This window comes from Hyperolius riggenbachi, chromosome 4 (assembly GCF_040937935.1).
Source record: "Hyperolius riggenbachi isolate aHypRig1 chromosome 4, aHypRig1.pri, whole genome shotgun sequence".
NCBI classification, from domain to species: Eukaryota; Metazoa; Chordata; class Amphibia; order Anura; family Hyperoliidae; genus Hyperolius; species Hyperolius riggenbachi.
The window spans coordinates 239,848,742-239,869,693 of NC_090649.1; the positions used below are offsets into that span (position 1 = coordinate 239,848,742).

The window sequence follows — 20,952 nt, forward strand, 5'->3', positions numbered from 1 at the left end:
GTTGCTGCCCCGTCCCTGATCAACCCACATTATTTTTGTGCCCAATCAATACAATGCTGTAATACTTGTGCCCAATCAATACAATCCTGATGCTGGAGAGTTATCTACTTTGAACTAGCTGCTGATTTGGAGGACATTCACAAGTGCACAAATATTCCAAGAGTCAAGCACTTTATAAGTGGCTGGATAATGTAATGGTTAAGGGCTCTGCCTCTGACACGGGAGACCAGGGTTCGAACCTTGGCTCTGCCTGTTCAGTAAGCCAGCACCTATTCAGCAGGAGACCTTAGGCAAGTCTCCCTAACACTGCTACTGCCTACAGAGCGTGTCCTAGTGGCTGCAGCTCTGGCGCTTTGAGTCAGCCAGGAGAAAAGCACTATATAAGTCTTTGTCTTTGTCTTTTATTGTCATTGTGTAACAATGAAATTACTTTTCATGACAGCCCCACGGTGCATATAAGGTACACAGTGATAGTAATAAAGGTAGAAAGAGGAATTATGCTTGGTATTTCAAATATTTAAACTATTTGTACACAGTGTTTTATTAATCTTAGTTCATTTGAGCATGAGGTTAAAATATAGTTAATATACTATTACCAATATTAGTTTTGCCCTGGTACATTTGTCTTAGTTTTCAACATTGTCCCCTTTGATCACCTATCTGTAAACAATGACTCTCCTTCCTAATGCCTGGTACACACCATGCTATTTCCCATGAGATCAATGGGTTGAATCTATAATTTTCGATCAGGTTTTCTGATCGATTTTGTACATAAGTGATTGAAAAATCATGATCAAATGATTGGAAATCAGATTGGACCTGTCGGAAATCATCAATTTGACCTGTTGATCTGATGGGAAATTGCTTTGGGTGTACCAGGCATAGGGATACCCCTAATGTAAACCCCTTCACCTCTTGTAAATTGCTTCCTAATCTTTTACCCTAACATTAACTCAAATATAAAACACATCTTATTTGATACCAAGCTCCTCTTAATGTACAGTGTTTTCTAAATTACTGACCCTAACCTCCGAACTCTGAGTGTTAATTCTAAACGTTCCCTATCCTATTCCCTAACACTAACCCATCCAAAATAAGGCATAACCATAAACACTATACAACTAAATGGGGGAAGGGGGGGGGTCAGCTAAGCTATCAAGGGTCAGGTTAAGTTAAGGATCAAGGTAAGATCATTAAGAGTGGCAGTTATTATTTGTGTGTGCGCACCTTTAGTCCAAAACAATGTCATTAAATTCATTAAATATGTACAAAACGGATGCACAGCTCTAACTTTACCTCTTTTTATTTCCGTAAATATAATTTAATGATTTGCATCAGTGGATTATTTCATCAGTGTTGGAACTTGTAAGGCAGTATTGACTCTACATACAGTATATGTATGTTTCCCATAAATGATTCAGTTAGTGAAATAACTCTTACAATAATTAGCTCTTAATTATTACAAATGTATAAGTTTAGAATAAAAAAAAATATCATGGCACCAGAAAAATGCAGTTAGTTTTACACTCACATCCAAGTGAAGAGGTAATAAGCTCTCTTCTTTCAGTAAACATACAGGCCCATATGCAATTAACTTTTTCATCTGAGTTATCTCCTAGGAGATCATTTTCATCTTATCTTTAAACTAACTTTTCAGCATTTTACAATTGAAATTGTGCTTAAAAGATGCTGAAAAAGTACTATGAAATGTATTTTGAGTATTTTCTTTCTAACTGGTGGCCTAAAAGGCATTTTATGCCTAGTTGTGAAAATATCTCCTAGGAGAAAACTCAGGAGGAAAAGTGAATTGCATATGGACCACAGTGTGTTAATCTTTACTTATGTACATTAGAAACAATATGAACTCAATGTGTAAGATTGAATTTACATCAAAGCAGGCAAGACTCCATCAATCATTAGCATTGTAACTAGTCAGTCCATACTTCCTCTAAAAACCAACAGAGAGTGCTTGTCAGTGTGCGATCAAATATCATTTGTACTGAATGGCATATGATTTAAAGACGTGGAGAAGCAAGGAAAATCAGCAACATTTTCCTGTAGAAGTGCTGATCTAGCGCTTTGTATTTATCCACAGTAGAAATATATGTTTTGGCAGATCTTCCTGGTGGTTGCTCGGATGGAATATGGTTACCACATATTCCAAAACTCAACTACTGTCACTGCAAAAAGGCTGCATTGCAAGTTATTAGATCCAAAGCGCTTTGCTACTTATTTAGCTATAAAAGCACTATATGGAACACTTTAATGCCTATTAGGCAGTTGATTTAGCTGTAACAAAGTATTCACAATAAGTCTAGTTAGCAAATAGAAGCATTATCTTACCGGTAGGCCATTATCCCCTTGTTTCCCTGGAAGGCCACTTGGCCCTGGCGCACCTTGAGGTCCTGGTGATCCCTGTAAGGTATAAAGAAGTTCAGGATGAAGTATATTGCTGGAAATATTATCAGATCCTTATAAACTAAACTGTTAGGCTACTTCCACATGAATAACTGATGGAAAATGTTTCTCCGGGATCATATTTCTTTCACTCATACATAGTTTTATTCCTCATTCCAGTTCGGCTGCCACAGTATCACCTGAAACCTGCTATCAGAAATTAACTACACAGTGCTAAACAGTAATATGAAATTATATAATTTACCATTGGCCCTGAAGGTCCTCTGGGTCCTACGGCCCCATCTTTCCCGGTGAAACCCTGATAAGACATAAAAATATATATGAAATCATTTGGAGCTAACAAAACAGTATTTCATAGCTTTCCCAGCTTAATGGTTCATAAGTTGTCCTTTATAATTCCCACTGAGATGATATAACACTTTCTAAGCTAAACTGAAAAAGTGTAAATTGGCAAATGAAGCAGCAAAGTATTGCTTCACTGACTGTCTACACAAGTATCTTATGTAATGCACATGTTGGAAAAGAGACAGAAATTAAACAACCACAAAAAGACATGTCCAAAAGACATCAACACGTATTACTGATATAAAGTGAATTTTGTTAACACTGCTTTATTAAATTGATTATTGGGGTGATTTAGGATATGTTCTTAGACCACCAGTCATTCAGATGCAATACAATACAACTGTCATTAATAGCTTTTGTTTTAAATTATTTTTGTATGAGAATGAGACAATGTTATAAAAAAAAAAGCTTGATGACTGAAAATATGAAACACTTTTTTTTTCTACTAATGTTCTATTCATTATCCATACACATACAATTCATTATATCACACTTTTTTTCACTCCAGGTTTGCTTTAAGGCCAAGTCTTGTGTGATCTTTCCAGATATCCCCCCCTAGCAGTGTGTGACAATAAGTGCACAAATGCTACAGTAGTGTGATCAGTCTGCAGAGAATCAAGCATTTTCTCAAGCATGTTCACTCAGTTTATTAAATGTCAATCTTACTATAATCAGTTTTCAAGCCATTATGACATTACTAGTTAAGTGGGAATTGATAAACTATATTCTGTCATATTTGCAGTTTAGAAACCACACTCTGTATTTTAAGCTGTAAAACAAAGCAAAAATAATGACCCATTGAACTTTCCTGCACTAAAACTTTATCTCAAGCTGTCTTTCACTGTTTCTTAGCTGTTTAAGTGCTTCCGAAAACAGAACTGTATTTGACCCAGTTGGTCAAATAGCTTAGAGAAGCTCTTTTGCATAGATAACAAGTTTTTTTTAACTCTTCCAGTACTGGAAAACAATATGAGACTGTTTTTGCTACTAATGTTCTTCTTCTTAGCTTAACTACACATACAATTCATTATCTCACAAGTTTATTTTTGCTTCAGGTTTGCTTTAGGTAGCTACTGCACAAGGGGCAGCCAGTGCTTAAGGAGGAAGCTGGATATCAAAGTGGGGTCGCTGCATATGGAGCCGACTGTAAATAAAAAGAGAGTCTACAAATGGGGAGCACAAATGAAAGAGGGAAACTACTGCCAAAGGAAGCTGTAGAAGACAGCAAAGGCTGCTGTACAGAGATGTCTCCCATGGAAAATGGAGCTGCACATGGAATGGGAGGGGGGCTGCTGCACATAGAAGAGCAGCCACAAGAAAGTTGACCTAGTGGTGGAAAAAGTATAAATCCGGCCAAGCAGCCATGTATACAACTGAGATATTTATAGTTACTATCAGGTTGATTCACCAAACATACTGTGCTCAAGCAGCGCTGGTTAGTACAAGTGAGCACAAGCCACACAAGGTCCTGTCAGCATAGTGGGCACTCTTAACTTACGTGCGATCCTTTGAAGTGCTGCGTGATGTTATAGTAGCGAGACCGCGATACTTCACTAGCATGGCCTCTACAACATTATTAACATAGTAACAGTAATGCTAGTGAAGTATGGCGGTCGCGCTACCATCACAGAGTGCATGTTACGCCCACAGGACCGCGCATAGCATGCGCTTGCTAGTATTAACCACTTGCCGACCGCACACTCATACCGTGATCTGCGTCGCCAGGTGCCTCCCTAATTAATCAGGAAAGGCCACTCGCGCGAGCGGCCGTTTCCTGTTAGATCTCGGAGCGGGTCTCCGTGAATAGCCTGCGAGCCGCTGATCGCGGCTCCCAGACTAAATGTAAATGCAGGCGACGTATGTCTCCTTTGTTTGCATTGAACGGCGCTGCTGCGCAGCAAGGCAGATCGGCGATCCCCGGCCAATCAGCGGCCGGGGATCGCCGCCATGTGACAGGGGACATCCTGTCACAGGCTGCACAGGACGGATAGCGTCCTGTGTAGCGCGGATCACCAGGGGGGAGAGGTAGGAGAGGGAGGGAGGAATTTCGCAGCGGAGGGGGGCTTTGAGGTGCCCCCCCCCCGCAACATGCCTGCCGACCGGAGCGATCAGACCCCCCTGCACATCATCCCCATAGGGGGGAAAAAAGGGGGGGCGATCTGATCGCTCTGCGTGCACCCTGATCTGTGCTGGGGGCTGCAGGGCCCAACCAGCACAGATCACAAAAAACAGCGCTGGTCCTTAAGGGGGGGTAAAGGCTGGGTCCTCAAGTGGTTAACCTGCGCTGCTTGAGCACAGTATGTTTATTGAATCAACTTGTATGTAACGTATATTCTAAATACTTGATCAGATGCTATTTGAAGGTGATAGGTAGAGGTTTATTTTTCTTTTGCATTAAAAGATTATTAGTTAATAGTAATAACTGGGAGACACATTCTAAAATTTTACTGCTATTTGTCACCGTACCTAATCTTACATCAATATAAAATATAAGATCTGACATCGGTGCAAGCTGAAAATGATCTTTGCACGTAATCATTAATTGTTATTCAGTCACCTTTTTTGATGCAACCCACAATGCCAAGAAAATTAAATTGGCATTATCCTGATCAGACTACCTAACAGACATGTAACTGCACGCCTTATTATATAACAAAGTAGAGATACCCTCTTACTGAATAAAATCATAAGGGCACTGTATGGGTTCCATGAAAGTGTTGATCTTAAAAATACTATAATCATATCATCCACGCATGAATGGGCTCATACAGAATGATGACAAGGTGTATTTATTCACAATGATTAGAAAGCATTCCAATGAACTTATTACTTTCAAAAAAATGAATTAAAATATTTCAGGCTGATTATTTTAAGTGCTCTTTCAAAGAGCTGTTAGCTAATTTTAACATGAAAGAACTTTCTTCTTCTAAGGATTTTCTGGATAATTTGACGTATTATTCATTGTTGGCATGTAGTGCTTACTCTTTCTAGGAAGCCAAGATGTACAGTGGATCAAGCTGATCCTCAGCAATCTGATTTTTTTTGTGTGGATTACACTTTAGTCAGCTGAATGATCCACTCAATATATGAAAGGACCCCTTACGAGTTGTACCTGCCCTGTTCACTCTGCAGATAAGTGAAAAATCAAGCACTCCTAATGTTTGGGCTCCCCTTTCCACATCAATAACTTTGTGAGGTTATATTTATATCCACTAGGGTGGGTAGTTCCAAAGGCATTGTCTCTGAATCTGAACCAGTGACCACTGATCAGTGACTGAGATCAAAGGTAGACTTCTACTGGCTTCTCTTTTACATCAGGGTAGGTAGACCATGGAAATATTGGTAATCGATCTAAAGGACCCATTTAACAGTTCTTATTACTGATGGGGTGGTTTTAGAGTGATCCACGGAAAGCAAAATATGGGAGGTGCCATTGCTATCATCAGCATATCATCAGCATATCTGAAAAGCACACATTTGGAACCACTATGCAGTCTATAAATTCTGAACTCCCTTCCTGGTTCTGATCAATGTCTTCCTGACTCAAGGGGTAAATAGGGGAGCATCAGGATGGAAGCCATGCAACTTTTTCAAAACAAATTCAACATTAACTGCTCCTCCTATTTCTATCCTCTAAGTCTTGCATCCACTCCTCATCCCCTTAGACTACAAGCTCAAATTTCTGTGTGTGTGTGTGTCTGTGTATGTGTCATACATCCTATATAATAAAACCCATGTGTCCCTGCATCATCCTCCTGTCCGTGTGATTTGGCTACTGTGCAAGTGTAACGGTTAGGACAGGAGGAGGACGGGGGGCGGGCAGCCGTTGGTGCGCGTGGCATGGAACGTGGCTGTGCGCCCTGGGATCGTGTCACAGCCCTAGCGCCTCGTTATCTAACGGGGGAGCTAAATAGCTAGTAACTGCATATTCCCTGTATTGCCAGTGCTTGTCTATGTCAGGGAAGATTATGGGGCTGCAAACATGTGTTAAGTCCAGCCCAGGAATGTGTGCACAGTCTTAAACAGTCATGCTCCTTGAATAACTTAATTTGAAAATGTTGCTTCTAAATGATTAATACTGATTATAAATGTTTAAAATAGATTGTAGTTCATTATTACTATCTACTTGTGAAGAAATGTCTTCCAAGTGAGAAGCACCGAAATTATGATATGAAACACGTTAAATATAAAGTATCAGCTAAAGAAAATAATCCTGGTTTTCTTTGGCAAAAACTCAAACCATATTTTCCCTCCTGGATTCCTCTTTGATGCTCCGAGAGAATAATTCTAAAAATATAGATACCGTATGTGGATTTTCTGCCTTGTTTTCTTTGCAGATTCTGTTATTTGGTTTTGTATTATGGGGATAAGCTAAACAATTGCAATGGAAACAAAAAAAAAAATCTTTCTACACTGAAAAGAAAAAAAGGCTCTGGAAAGCCTCTTGTTGGCTCACTTATTAAGAGAAGGGATTGCAGGAAAAGACGTTTTGGCCCAGGAACACGTTTTCCAGCCTTCACTTCAAGCTGCTTACAGGTCATTTGTTTAACATGTAAGGATTAACTCTACAAGTAATAATTACATGTTCCTGGTCTGTGAAAGACTTTCATGCTTTAAATATGCAGGGTTTAGAAAACTTGCTACAAACGATGTGCTGTGTAAAAAAAAACCTGGTTAACTAACAGTATGTTTTTTCAGAGTATGCATACCTGGTTGTTTGTATTCTATTTGCACTTGAATAGGATTTTGGTTGTGTATTGCATTTGATTTGCATTTGAACACTAGCTGGTCTCGGTCACCCAGCTAACCATTGCTTCCAGAAAAGCCAACAAAGTACTTCAAATACAGAAGAATAGGACAGGATGTGTTTTGAATAGATAACCTTAAAGTATACACTGATCAAACAGGATCTTAATGCTGGTTAACAAAGCTCCATAAAATCTCATTCAAAATTAAAGCTCTGTAATTAACCTCTTGAGGACCATGGTGTTAAACCCCCCTAGTGACCAGTCTAATTTAAGCTTAATTGGCCACTGCAGCTTTAAGGCCAAGCTGCAGGGCCCCGCCAACAGACCTCTCTGTTGGTGAGGTCTGATCGCGAGCCAGGTGTTTATTTTTTTTTAATAAATATTTATTTGTTGTTTTTTTTAAATATTTTTTGCTATTTTCTATCTATTTTTGTTTCTAAATCCCCTCCCTCCCCCCAGCCGGCCAATCACGGCGATCGGCTGTCATAGGCTTCTGGGGCTGCCACCTCGGCCACGCCCATTGGCGTGACGCGGTCGGCAAGCGGTTAATGCCCAACAAACCCTGTCAGAAATATTCCAGAAAGTCTTATCTGCTTAACCTGCCTAGTACAATAGTGCCTTGGTCCCTTATGGAGCCCATACATGGTACAATTTTTTCATTTTTTTTATTAGATAATTTTGTTCAATTACTCCATTAGATCGAATATAAAGATTTTTCCAACATCTCTGATCAGATTTTTATTGAAAAACTGGATAATCGATTATTTTTTCTTGATCAAAAAAAAGATTCTTTTAAACTTTCATTTGATTTGATCGTTTTGGTCGAATAAACGGGAAAGTTAAACATTTGTATTGTACCGTGTATGGGCACCTTTAAGGATCAGAGCATGTTTTTTCCAGCCTGTGATTGGCTCACAGTGACCACAGGGTCAGAAGCCTGATATTGGCTTCTAATTGGTTCATAGAACTTAGTTGTCATTATTCAGCTGAGTTAAAAGCGGAGTGGCTGGAGCACATGGGGCCTGTGTAGTAAAATCTACACCATGTCAAGATTAAACATCTGTATGTATCACATAGATTTAACTACACGCAGTCTCAAATCAGTTAATCATGATGTTTGTTACATATGCAGATTGTGGTTTTCTGCTGAAGTCTGAGTAGTTTTCTGCTGAAGTCTGAGTAGTTTGCTGCAGTGACTGAAGCTTCCATCTGGCTTGGCAGTGGCCTGGCTCTGGTTCACTTGTATTAGGATGTGTGCGTAATACAAGTGAGTGAAAACAAGACTGCTCTTCAGTCATGCTTAAATATAACCTAAAGTGTGGCTGAAATATATTGCAATAGCTGTAACTGTTGTTACTAATAATAAATCACAAATAGAAATTTTGTTTGGCCCATCCACTGGCTGTATGCCTATGTATACAACTCTGCCATAGCTTTTTTCTAAAGCCAAAAGGGATATTCGGAAATGGAACATCACTAGCCAGCTGCCAACTCTATAGCTGTGGCCCAATCACACAAGATTCATTCCCTCCTCATGGAGGAATCTTTGGTAATTAGACTGGAGCCACTGAGCTAGGGGCAGGCCACTCTGCAGAGGTGGGGACTGGTCACAGAGCTGGGGCAGGTCACTTTCCAGAGGTGGGAACTGGCCACAGAGCTGGGGGCAGGGCAATCTTCATAGGTGGGGACTGGCGACAGAGCTGGGGGCAGGACACTCTGCAGAGGTGGGAACTGGCCACAGAGCTGAGGGCAGGACACTCTGCAGAGTTGGGGACTGGCCACTGAGCTAGGGGTAGGCAACTCTGCAGAGGTGAGGATTATCCACAGAGCTGAGGGCAGGAAACTCTGCAGAGGTAGGGACTGGCCACTGAGCTAGGGGTAGGCAAATCTGCAGAGGTGGGGGCTGGCCACAGAGCTGGAGGCAGGAGACTGTGCAATGGTGGGAAATGGCCAAAGAGCTGGGGGCAGGGCAATTTTCATAGGTAGGGACTGACCACAGAGCTGGGGCAGGCAAATCTGCAGAGGTTGGGACTCGCCACTGAGCTAGGGGCAGGCCCCTCTGCAGAGGCGGGGACTAGCCACAGAGCTGGAAGCAGGCAACTCTGCAGAGGAGGGGACTAGCCACAGAGCTTGGGGCAGGCCACTCTGCAGAGGTGGGTACTGGCCACAGAGCTAGGGGCAGGCCAATTTGCAGAGGTGGAGGATGTCCACGGAGCTGGGGGCTGGACAGTGATGCTCCATCACCCAGTATGACTGTTGTCTTTGGTAAAATGCACAGAGCTTTTTCCAATGTGTGTGTGTGTGTGGGGGGGGGGGGGGGGTTTCAGTTGTATACAGAGGTATAACCTGTATACAGCTGAATACATGCAGCAGGTGGGTAAATCAAAGTTTTAATTTGTGATGTATTATCAGTAACAGCAGGTGATACTATTGCAATACATCCACACTGCAGGTGCTGTTTAAGCAAATGATGCTGTAGCAGACCACTCAGCAATATCTTTTTATACAATGACCACCGTTCATAATTTCTATGGGCTTTATTATTTATCCAAAGCGCTTCAGAAATGTAGATTGAATGCAAAAACAGTGAACATCCTTGTACTTAAAGTGTAACTGCCGGGCATAAAATCAAAAATCAATTATTTATTTTTATCTGGTAAACAAGTAATAAGGATGCTAATCAGGAAATCCAAAAGTTAAATTCACTATTACTTTTCTTGTTGATAAATGATCATTCCCCAGTTTACCTGACTCTGATTTGGTACACACAAAATTTGGTACACAAAAATGAAGTTGCAGGGCATGCTGGGTTGTCCTTTTTTTCTTCTCTACTTCCCCCCAGACTTAACTAATGCAGCCTGATTGGCTGAAGCCTCTTTCCCTCCTGTTTTCCCCTCCCACACCTCTGTTCCTCTCTGATTAGCCAATATTTCTCATGCTGAGACAATGCACTTGTTATAGTGAAGGGCAGGCAAATCAGGCAGAGGATAGTAAGGGAGGAAATGACATCAGGATTGGCTTCAAAATAGCCACAGTTAAAATGAGAAATGCTTACAAGGATTTTCTCTTTTTTACTGTAGAAAAATCACTAAAATCAAAATGTGGACAGTTTTTTTTTTCAGAGATAGTATGGCTGACAGCTCCGCTCCTCTTTAATGAATTAAGGTTTCAGGTATTTAAATGCAAATTGCATTGAGGACTAATTCACACTATGTGAGTCGCTGTCAGTTATGACACACTGCACATTTGTGTGATCTCCATAGTTACATGAAAGTCCACACTCATTCATATTATCAGCATAGCACAGCACATGCTCCTGTGCTGTAACATAAAGAGCATTTTAACAATGCAAGGGATTTCCAACGTCTGCGTTATAACATAATTGCAGGGTGCATGCAGGGCATCAGAAAAAGCATGCACAACACTGAGTTCAGGCACGCCTTAAGTTCATGCACGCATTTACTGAAATGACCTAACTGGCTACCCGTGCAGCAAGTGAGATCAGGCTTGTGTGTTCATATCACTCATGAGCATACAGATTTTGGTCTAGCCCTCCTAGAGCTTGTAGAATGTCTTTGGTGGAATGTGTCACCACCCACAGAGGGGAACTGGAAGGAGGATGAATCCAGATGGGTATAAACTTTCCCAGCTCAATAAACAAGAAGACTGGCTCTTCATATTGATGTGAATTTTCTTTTCATCTTTCAAATTTGATTGAAGGTGCAGTATAGTTTATATGTTGATATGGTTGCTACAAATGTTTATATGGTTACTATAAATGTGCTTTTCCACCTTGCTGTAACTTGCCTCACACACACATTCTCTTTTAATTAAATTCCATGCTATAATTATCAATGTGTTTACTATCTTCCTCACTTCCCTGCTAGCTGTTAAGCTGTAAGCACAGAAAGACACTAAAGCGGACATGTATGAGGCATGTCACCTGGCAGGGATTGGGACCCAATTCCTTGGGCCCCTTTCACACTGGCAGGCTTTGGTGAGTCGGCCTATTTGGCAGCAGGCCAACTCTATGCCAGTGCAAGTCTATAGGGCATTTCATATCTAGTGAGTGCAAAGTGTCCCGGCGGAAGTGCCCAATTCGCCGCTAAAGCAACAGCACGTTGCTGGGCAACATGGCAGGGACCCGGAAGTCATATAAGTCTGCATTGATTGCACCCCACTGTGGGTTAGTAGTGTGAAGCCGGCCTCACGTGACATTGCAGGGCTCTGTGTTCTGTTGTTGTTAGGGGGGAAGGAGGAGGGGCAGGCCAACATCATGTGGTGGCCAGGGTGAGTGGAGAGGACAATGCTCTCGGCCAGCATTTGGCCAGCTCAATCCCCTTGGCTTATAGCTGTCCATGGCATTGGGGGCCGCTGGGATAACCTTATTTTTTGGCAGAAGTGGTCATTAACTGCCGAGTTTCATCTAGCATGTGTACAAGGCTTTTTGCTGGCTATACACTAAAAGATCACCCGATTGGTTTAGAATGATGGCTGATTTAGATTATTTAATTAAGAAGAGTATTTAATTAATCAATCAAGTAAGAATTCAATTAACCGTACACCCATCTCAATCTTGTAAAGATTTTCCATTGATTTAATCTATCTTTAAATTATTTGTTTAAATGATATTTCTTCCAATTGACCCTTACTGCTCTACCATTAATTGTTTTATAATTGATCAAAATCCCATGTCCGATCCTTTTACTTTGGATCAAATACATACATATGTATTAAAACTTGATTCACTTGTCATTTGCTTTAAACTGGAACACTTTATCAACTCCTTCATGAAATGGGTTGCAATTATTGTTTAGTAAATGGTCACCTTAACAGAACATAATAGAGGAGAGAATTTGCTTCTGGATAGCTTCCACCAATCTCACACAAAGAATTATCTGAAAGCAAGCTATATCTCTAGTTTGGTGAAATCATGCTTTAAAGCCTTACTCCAGACACAAACACTTTCCTAACCCTGCGTAGGCGTTCATTGGCAAGGGTTGTATTTATCTGTGTATAATCTCTCCCATTAGCTGATGTCAAATAAATCGCACTTAAAGTAATCCTGAAATAAACTTGCACTGTATAAACTGAGCATATGATGATAAATGACACAATCAGAGGTTACCTATAGGGGAATTTGCATGTCTACATTTTCAGCCGTTTCAGAGATTGATGCGGAAGTAAGTGAAACTGAGCTAGGAAGTGATACATCATAATAAAGGACAAATAGCATCGCTTAAAGCGGATCCGAGATGAAAAACTAACTATAACAAGTAACTTGTCTATATATCTTATCTAAAGTTTAGATGGTTTACACAGCAAATCTAGCTGCAAACAGTTTTAATAGAATATGATTATTTATTCCTGTGATACAATGACAGCAGCCATGTTGTTTGTAAACATTACACAGAGGCAGGCTTATCTGTATCTTGAGCCATCAGCCTAATTCCCTCTCCTCCTCCCTCCTCCCCTCTGCCTCTGAAATCAATGGCTAGTAACACCTTCCCCTCCTCCTGCCCAGACTGAGCTCCCATGAGCCCTTGCTACTGCCAAGGCTCTCTGAAAACCTACAATGTTGTTAATGACATCTTTACTATACCAGATGACCAACAACCGACCACTAGTGTTATACTGTTGTTTTCCCCACAGTGGGGCTCCTCCCACTTATCTTCCCAAGCTCTGTCTCAATAGAACAGAACAGACCACTCAGCAATAGAAAAGCAGCTTGTCTCTTACACTATCATCCAAAATGATCATTTTTGGCAACAGTAACTGAGCATTTATATGGTACTGTTTGAAAGCCTGTTTGGCAAATAGTAGATCATTTTCAGTACATAATTAATACAGTACATGTATCAAATTAGATCTACTTCTGTTTGAAGAAAATCACAACACTAATTCTTGGAGAAATAGTTAATGTTCTATCCCATAGCAATGTAGTTAAACTGATCATGTGTATGTAGACAGTGTAGATAGTTACAACTCTGACTCTTTTAGCAGATGTAACTTGAAGACTGAATATGTTAGACCTTGTCTTATATTGTATTGTTTATACACTCAAATCTATTCCTGGTTTTCTAACATTACATCAGGTAAATAACACAAATAACATAAGTACAAAACATGGACTTATATGTGGTGAAATATAAGGTACATACTCTTGTTCCTGGTGGTCCCATAGGTCCAGGTGGTCCAGTTATCCCGGGTGATCCCTGAAAAAGTATACTCAATAGTTTATGAAAAGGGATTAAACATCAACAATAAATTACCACAATTTAATTTATTTATACAGTTGTATATATATTCGATTATACATAAAGAGAAAATATAATTTACCATCCTTCCTGGCAATCCTGGATCACCTGGATCTCCCTTTATTCCTTGACGACCCTACAAAAGTAAAAAAAATATTGCATCTTTAGTAATGCATTGGTAAAAGGTGTTCATGAGGTGGGATACTAAATAAAACAGCTGTGTTAGGAATGTACTAACTACTAAATTACAGAAAGATACTTATGCCATAAAGTCATACCGTGACATAAGTTACAGTCTTTCAGTTTGCACATATCAAAACTGGTGTTTTGCACACAATTCTCCTACATGAAGGATTTAAGAGTCACATTTACCCACTCATTCTGAGCTGCTTCTCCAGCCTCTGACGTGTGCACAGATACATGACATACATCTTTGGCCCTCCACGGGCAGGGTTTGGAAGCACCCATGTGCCCAGTACTTCCAAAAATGAGTGAATCCATACTGAGCACATGCGAATATGCAGTATGCATACCCGTTTTAGGAAGCACTCAATGATGCAATTGTTTTCAAAGACTTCCAAGGGGTCCCAAAGGCACCAATTTTGAACAGAACACAGCAGTGGAACGAGGAGACAGAAAAAGGACTAAAAAGGTCCTAAGGGATTCAGAGCCTTCCCTCTAAATAGGTGAGTATCTAACTTTTTTTACAACCCGCTTCAGGCTTGCTTTCCAAATACAGGTTCTACATACTGTATTAACTCGCATATAAGCCTAATTTTTCAGCATAAAAATGTGCTGAAAAGTTACCCCCTCGGCTTATATGCAAGTCAGTGGAGCAAAACAGATGGTGGAGCAGGTTTTGTTAATGGCAGAGGAACGTAAGGATTATGCACTAGTGATCCTGCTCTAACCAGCTTGCGCCCCGGCTGCTGTGTCTGTGCCCTCCATCCCCTGCCACATGGTGCGCAGAGTGTGCTACTCAAGACTACCTGTGTCCCCTGGCTTGTGGAGCGGTGCATGCAAGCAACGTGTCAGCGGTGCAATGATCAGGGATTCTTCCTGTGTGGCAATCGCTGTGTCCCATATCTATGACGCCATCTAGTGGCTTCTTCCGACACACAGCTGTATGATCTTGGGGCACATCTGGCTATGGGGAGGGGGGCTGACTTGTACTGGGGGAACTTCTGGCTACTGTGGTGGGGACTATATTGGGGAGGGGGGTTATATGCGAGTCAATAACTTTTTCCTGGTTTCTGAGGGAAAAGTGGTTACCTCGGCTTATACATTGGCCGGCTTATATGCGAGTATATACGGTATTTGGATATCAAAAGAAAACAGAGATTATTTTATAATACAGATCAGCGTCATGAAGATGTTGTAAAGTGTTCAAGTGTTTTTATGCTTTTTCAACAGCTATCTTAAAAGATTCAGGGTCAGGGACAACTGTATTGAGCTACAAAATAAATGTCCACTTTGAAACGTCTAACAAAGAATGTGTCTCTAGAAGCCAGTGCTAAACCCCACAGGCCCATTTAAACCACAGAAGAATTGAGGTGGTACACCACTGGCTACAAATGTCATATGTTTATCTCAAGCAGCAGGTTATATGTTATGTACTGTGGACGTGCTCACAGACAACTCTTGAAGGACTGGTAAATCCACAACTTGTAGTGTGTACAATCTCCTTTTTGAGATTAATGCATACCACCATTCGCCATCAGTGGTGTGCAACCTTCCTTTGTCTTATATTATATCATTCTCTTGAAGAATTGTCACAAACCTTAAAAGCTCTGATCTGGCAATCTTATCAACTACTTCTCAGTTGTGCCATTGAAAGGGATCACTCAGATGAGGATGTTTAAATTAACACATTATTCACCAGTAATAAAGATATTGGTGAACACCACAAAGTAAAACATAAGGCTGAAACATTGCTGTTCCCCACTGGTGAGTTCTGGGAATATTTACAGGTCGTAGAAAGAAGTGTAGAAATAGAGGCGCACCTGTACACTGTGGTCTCTCAGAATATATTTTTGCTTTTTGAAACAACATACTCCTTCAGCAAAAACAGATACAATATTTTGGAGGAAGATGTACTGCATAGTATAAAAATGTGTTATCTCCGTACAAAGCTCGATCTGGAACTCTGAACCTTTGGGATAGATCTTGTTTTTCCCATCAACACATCTGGTATCATCCTCATTCAAAATGTCATGCAATTGTAAGTTATTGCCCATTTAAATTTTAAGGAAGTATCATGTTGAAGTATTGAATGCACTGTATATACTGTATTTCATGTTATTTCACAGACGCTGAACTTACGGGTTCTCCAGGAATGGAAAGTCCAGGTGGCCCCTGAGGACCTGGTGGCCCTTGTGCACCTGGTAGACCAGGTTCACCTCGCTGCCCTGGTGGACCCTTTTATCATGGATAATGGAAGAAAGAAAAGAAAGAAAAGTTTATTTATAAAGTGAAATCTTATTTGTGTTAAAATGTTGATATGACATACTGTATATCAGTGCTGGAAAAATAACTGAATAATTAAGGGAATTCAATATATTAAAAAGGATCCTTCACTTCAATTTGCAGATGGATATGAATGTTTTAGTTTGCCAGGAAGCTCAAACAGCAATTTTGGCAGCCATAGCATAATACACCTTTGATATACTTTTAAGATATGGACCAAAGCCTATCTTACTCCTTGAGTAATTAGCTTCTCAGAGCAAGAAGCATTGTGACTTTTCCTACAAACATAATGTTATCGCTATGGTGACTTCACCAAATTCGGACAGGCCTATTTGGCACTTTCTGTTGGGAAGCTTCAGCCTGTGATTGGGAGGTCAGTTGTAAAATGTTATGTTTATCATTGCAGCTTAGTATAAGCTTCCGTGTGGGGACATCTGTTCTGGTGACAGCTGTCAAAACCTAGAAGTTCTCTTCCTGTTTCTAGGATCAAATCCCACCAGGACACTATTTTTATGGAGTTTGCATCTTTACTCCATGTTTACATGGGTTTTCTCCAAGGACTATGGCTTCTTTCCACTTTCCACAAAAAATGTGTGTGTATGTAAAAGTTTATTGGTTTCCACCAAAATGGCATTAAGCTATGTTAGGGACATATGACTATGGTGCGGATTAGATTGCAGGCTACTTCAAGGTCAGTTAGTGACATGAAATAGTCAATATATCTTTATAGCACTCTGGAAAATGACAGTGCTACATACATTTATAATAATCAAAATTAGTAGACTCTTAATTTATGTTTTTCTGCATCATGATCACAGTGATAATAAAAGGTATTCATTAATTTACCATACTTGTGCTTTACCCGCCTTACATGAAGCCATATATAACCTCAATCCATTAATAAGGCAGCAATAATGTTAAAGAAAAAATATTTATATAGCATCAGGGTATTCTGCAAAATTTTGAAGCAGTACCAAAAGTAAAATGTTTAGAGTATTAACATTGCAGGAAATAACACTAAAACTCAAATAACATAATAACATTATAAGTGAATTGTGCAGTGCATGGTGACAGTGGGTGCACTGTTACTGTCCAAATCCTTTTGCTCACAGTGTCTCCATTGTGTCCATTGCATTAGACATATCATACACACTTTGCTATTTATGACATGTCCAAATTTCAATTGCTCTCCATAAAAATTGTGCAGATCACTTCTAAAGACACAATTAACTTTGGACAGAATGGAAATGTTGGCACAAGTCTGAATGGATACTATGTATAACACAGGATCTGTCAACATGTCAGTTTGTCAATTGTGGTTTATTCTGTGAACCAGATTGGTTTAGGCTCAAGTGTTTGTCGAGCATAAAAGGGCTCTCATAATACGGTTACATTAAAAGAGGTGAAGGTCCTCCTGTATGCTTCAACCTTCTGGAGAGAAAGGAGAGACAATGAACCTCTATGATGTAGTAAATTATTAAAAATGTAATGAGGTAGAAATGTAATAAGGATACTCACAAATCCAGGTTGCACAATTTGCAACCTCCAAAAGTGCATGCTGGGAATTCCCATCCCTGCTCGGTTATGGAAAATTAAATGGTGATGTTCAAGCACAAAAAGTGGTTTTATGCAGCACACATACATAGTAGTCTCAAAATACGTTGTCTCATATTAACAAAAGTTTGATATCAATTTCCTCACCTTATGTTAGTGATTTTTGGGGCAGCTGAAATTATGTTACTAATGCTAAGTGGTAGATTCGGTAAAACAAAAAAAAATGATACCTTCAAGACATCGATTGAGGAGAAAAAATAGTTTGATTCTATAATAAAGGATCACATTTTCTGAATTGAAAACACTTCACTTCAACTATAAGGAGAGCTAATTTATGAGATGAAAATATAAGGAGAAATAATGCATGCGATAGAGATAAGGAGAGATAAGTCATGAGCCACAGCAGATAAGGAAAGACAAATCATGTGTTAAGTCTGATAAGAAAATGAGAAAAGATTTGATGAGAAAAATCGGGAGTAGAGGGAAATAAGGAAGATAAATTACGAGTTAAGACATGCAAGGAGAGATAAATCATGAGCTTACACGTAAGGTGAGCTATCTCATGAAATACAATTTGTGACTCAACCCCCATATATCACATGGTATATGTCTACATCACGTAATGCACACTGACCAATGATATGGTTCGTGAATTCTCTGCCATTTTGTATAAACAGCACCCAGGATAGGTAGTTAGGAAGTGTGAGAGGGCTGCACTTAATTCCATACAGATACTTCTAGCAGGAGCTAGATGGGGATGCATAGACCACTATGAATAGTTGACAGCAATATTTTGATGTTGAGGGCCTCAGCCCACTAACGCAGTTGTGTCTGCTTCTGTCCACTTTTCATCATCTGGACATTGATGTGTAACTGAAAAGCCCAGTTGATATTACTTTTTTTATACCTGACATGCCAGTTCATAAATCAGTTTAACCCTCCTGGCGGTCTATTAAAACCCGCCAGGGGGCAGCGCAGCCGTTTTTTTATTTTTTTTTAAATCATGTAGCGAGCCTAGGGCTCGCTACATGATAGCCGCTGTGCAGCGGCATCCCCCTACCCTCTTAGATTGCCTCCGGCGATCGGCGATCAGGAAATCCCGTTCAAAGAACGGGATTTACTGGAGAGCTTCCCCCGTCGCCATGGCGACGGGGCGGGATGACGTCACCGACGTCATGGACGTTGTGACGTCTAAGGGAGTCCCGATCCACCCCTCAGCGCTGCCTGGCGCTGATAGGCCAGGCAGCGCCGGGGTCTAGGGGGGGGGGCTCTGCAGCGACGCAGATAGCGGCGAATCAGCGCGGGGCGGCGGCGATCGGTGTGCTCACGAAGCTAGCAAAGTGCTAAAAAAATTACGCAAATCGTCCCAGCAGGGCCTGAGAAAACCTCCTGCGCGGCTTAACATAGTTCGGGGTTACCGCCAGGAAGGTTAAATAGCTAACACTGTTATTTATCAAAGAAGGTGAAAGTGAATGCACAGAAGTGCAAGGCCAGTGGGGCATCTACAAACAATGGGTGAAGAGCTAAACTTTTTTTCTTTTTATGTGTACAGATTGTAATAAATAAATTAAGTATTTGCAATTTAGAGACAAAATAACTGATCCCAATGGAACATGATATCGCTGTGGCTGAGCCCACAGCGTGGTTAGGTAATCTGTCCCAAATCGTGGTCTTTAAATTTTAGCTAAACTTTCCATGGGATTGCCCAACCATGCCTTTTTATTCTTATGAAAGTAAGGAACACCGGACAAAATCTCTGTCACCGGCTTTGGAAAAAACAACAATGAAAAGCGAAAACATTGAGTCCATAAAAGTGAGATGATTATCCCCCTCAGAGTTAGGACTGGGCAGACTGAGAAATCTGCAATGTGTTGAATGTTCAGTGTTATTCTGTGTATTTATAGGCAGACTTAATTGATAATTATTATATTGCAAGCAGGGGTGCTCGCCAGTGATCTCGAATTCGAAATAACCCGTGATCACGGGTAGTTTTTTATGAATCCAGAAGTCGAATTCAAATTCGAAGATCGATACCGATCACGAATTCGAATTCGATTGTATCCGAATTTTACTCTGGAATTCGGCCATGATCACGGGTGTCAAACCCGTGATCATGAATTCGGATTCAGCTACCGTTGCCCAAAACCCGCCGACTTTAAAGAGACTTTGTAACAAAATGTTCAGCCTTAGTTCTTCTATCCTATAAGGGCCTTTGCCTGTTCTAATGTGCTCTGGCTTACTGCAGCCTTTCCTAATTGCACAGTGGCTGTGTTATCTCTGTTATATGATCTAATCTGTTTCCTTCTGTCGGCTCTGTCGAGCTAAGGCTTGAATGTGTGGAATGTGCAGGGCTGCTTGTGATTGGATAGAAGCGATACACACCCTCTGCAGGCCCCCTGCAGGCTCTGTATGACTCACACACTCTGTGTATGTGAGCCTATCACAAGCTGGTTAGCTTGTTTGTAAACACTGCCTAAAACTGTTAATTACAAGCCAGGATTGCAGCAGAGAGTGGCAGAAACAGCACAGAGGGGCCCAGAAGAACATAATGAATAGAATGGTATGCTTTTTGCTGTAAAAATTTTAGAGTACAGATTCTCTTTAAGGGTTAATAGCAAAGCCCTCTTAAATGCCAGAATCACCAAATTAGGTTATGTAAAGAAGAAAAGTGGGAGCAAGGGGAAACATTTTTTTTCAAAAAGACCTTATACTTTTTGAGAAAATCGATTTTAAGAAATCAAAGAAAAAAACTATACATTTAAATGCCGGTCAATGACAGATTGTGGGAAATATTTCCCAGCCGTTAATAGCAAAGGCCCCTTACATCCTAGTAACACCAAATTTGCAGGCTATGTTAATAAGATAGTGGGAAACAATATTAAAAAAAAAATATTTTTGGGGAACGTTCTGAGTGTGGGAAATCTGAAAAAAATGGCATGGGATCCCCCTTCCCGGGCCTCTGTAACCCCTTGTCCCCATGCAGGCTGGGACTGGGGCTTCGCACCCTGAGCTATACCAGCCCGCATGGTCCATGGTATGGGGGGCTCTGGGGGAGAGGGGGCGGCCAAGCCTTCCCCTCTCCCCCGAGCCCTTGTCCAGTCCATGGACAAGGGGCTCTTCCTCACCTTCGGTGCCCCAGGAGGAGGTGGAGGCGATGACTCCCT

At 40.8% G+C, this 20,952-nt stretch overlaps 1 protein-coding gene across 4 annotated transcripts in view; it reads right to left on the reverse strand.

Annotated features, from left to right (window-relative positions):
* COL12A1 (collagen type XII alpha 1 chain) overlaps positions 1 to 20,952 on the reverse strand; it is a 321,024-nt gene that overhangs the window by 29,684 nt on the left and 270,388 nt on the right. For all 4 annotated transcript variants that reach the window (XM_068281498.1, XM_068281501.1, XM_068281499.1 and 1 more), the window contains 5 exons: positions 16,091 to 16,186; positions 13,851 to 13,904; positions 13,673 to 13,726; positions 2,663 to 2,716; positions 2,344 to 2,415 (listed from right to left, as the gene is read on the reverse strand). In XM_068281498.1, the coding sequence (XP_068137599.1) occupies positions 2,344 to 2,415; positions 2,663 to 2,716; positions 13,673 to 13,726; positions 13,851 to 13,904; positions 16,091 to 16,186 (330 nt within the window). The remainder of the gene's footprint in view (positions 1 to 2,343; positions 2,416 to 2,662; positions 2,717 to 13,672; positions 13,727 to 13,850; positions 13,905 to 16,090; positions 16,187 to 20,952) is intronic.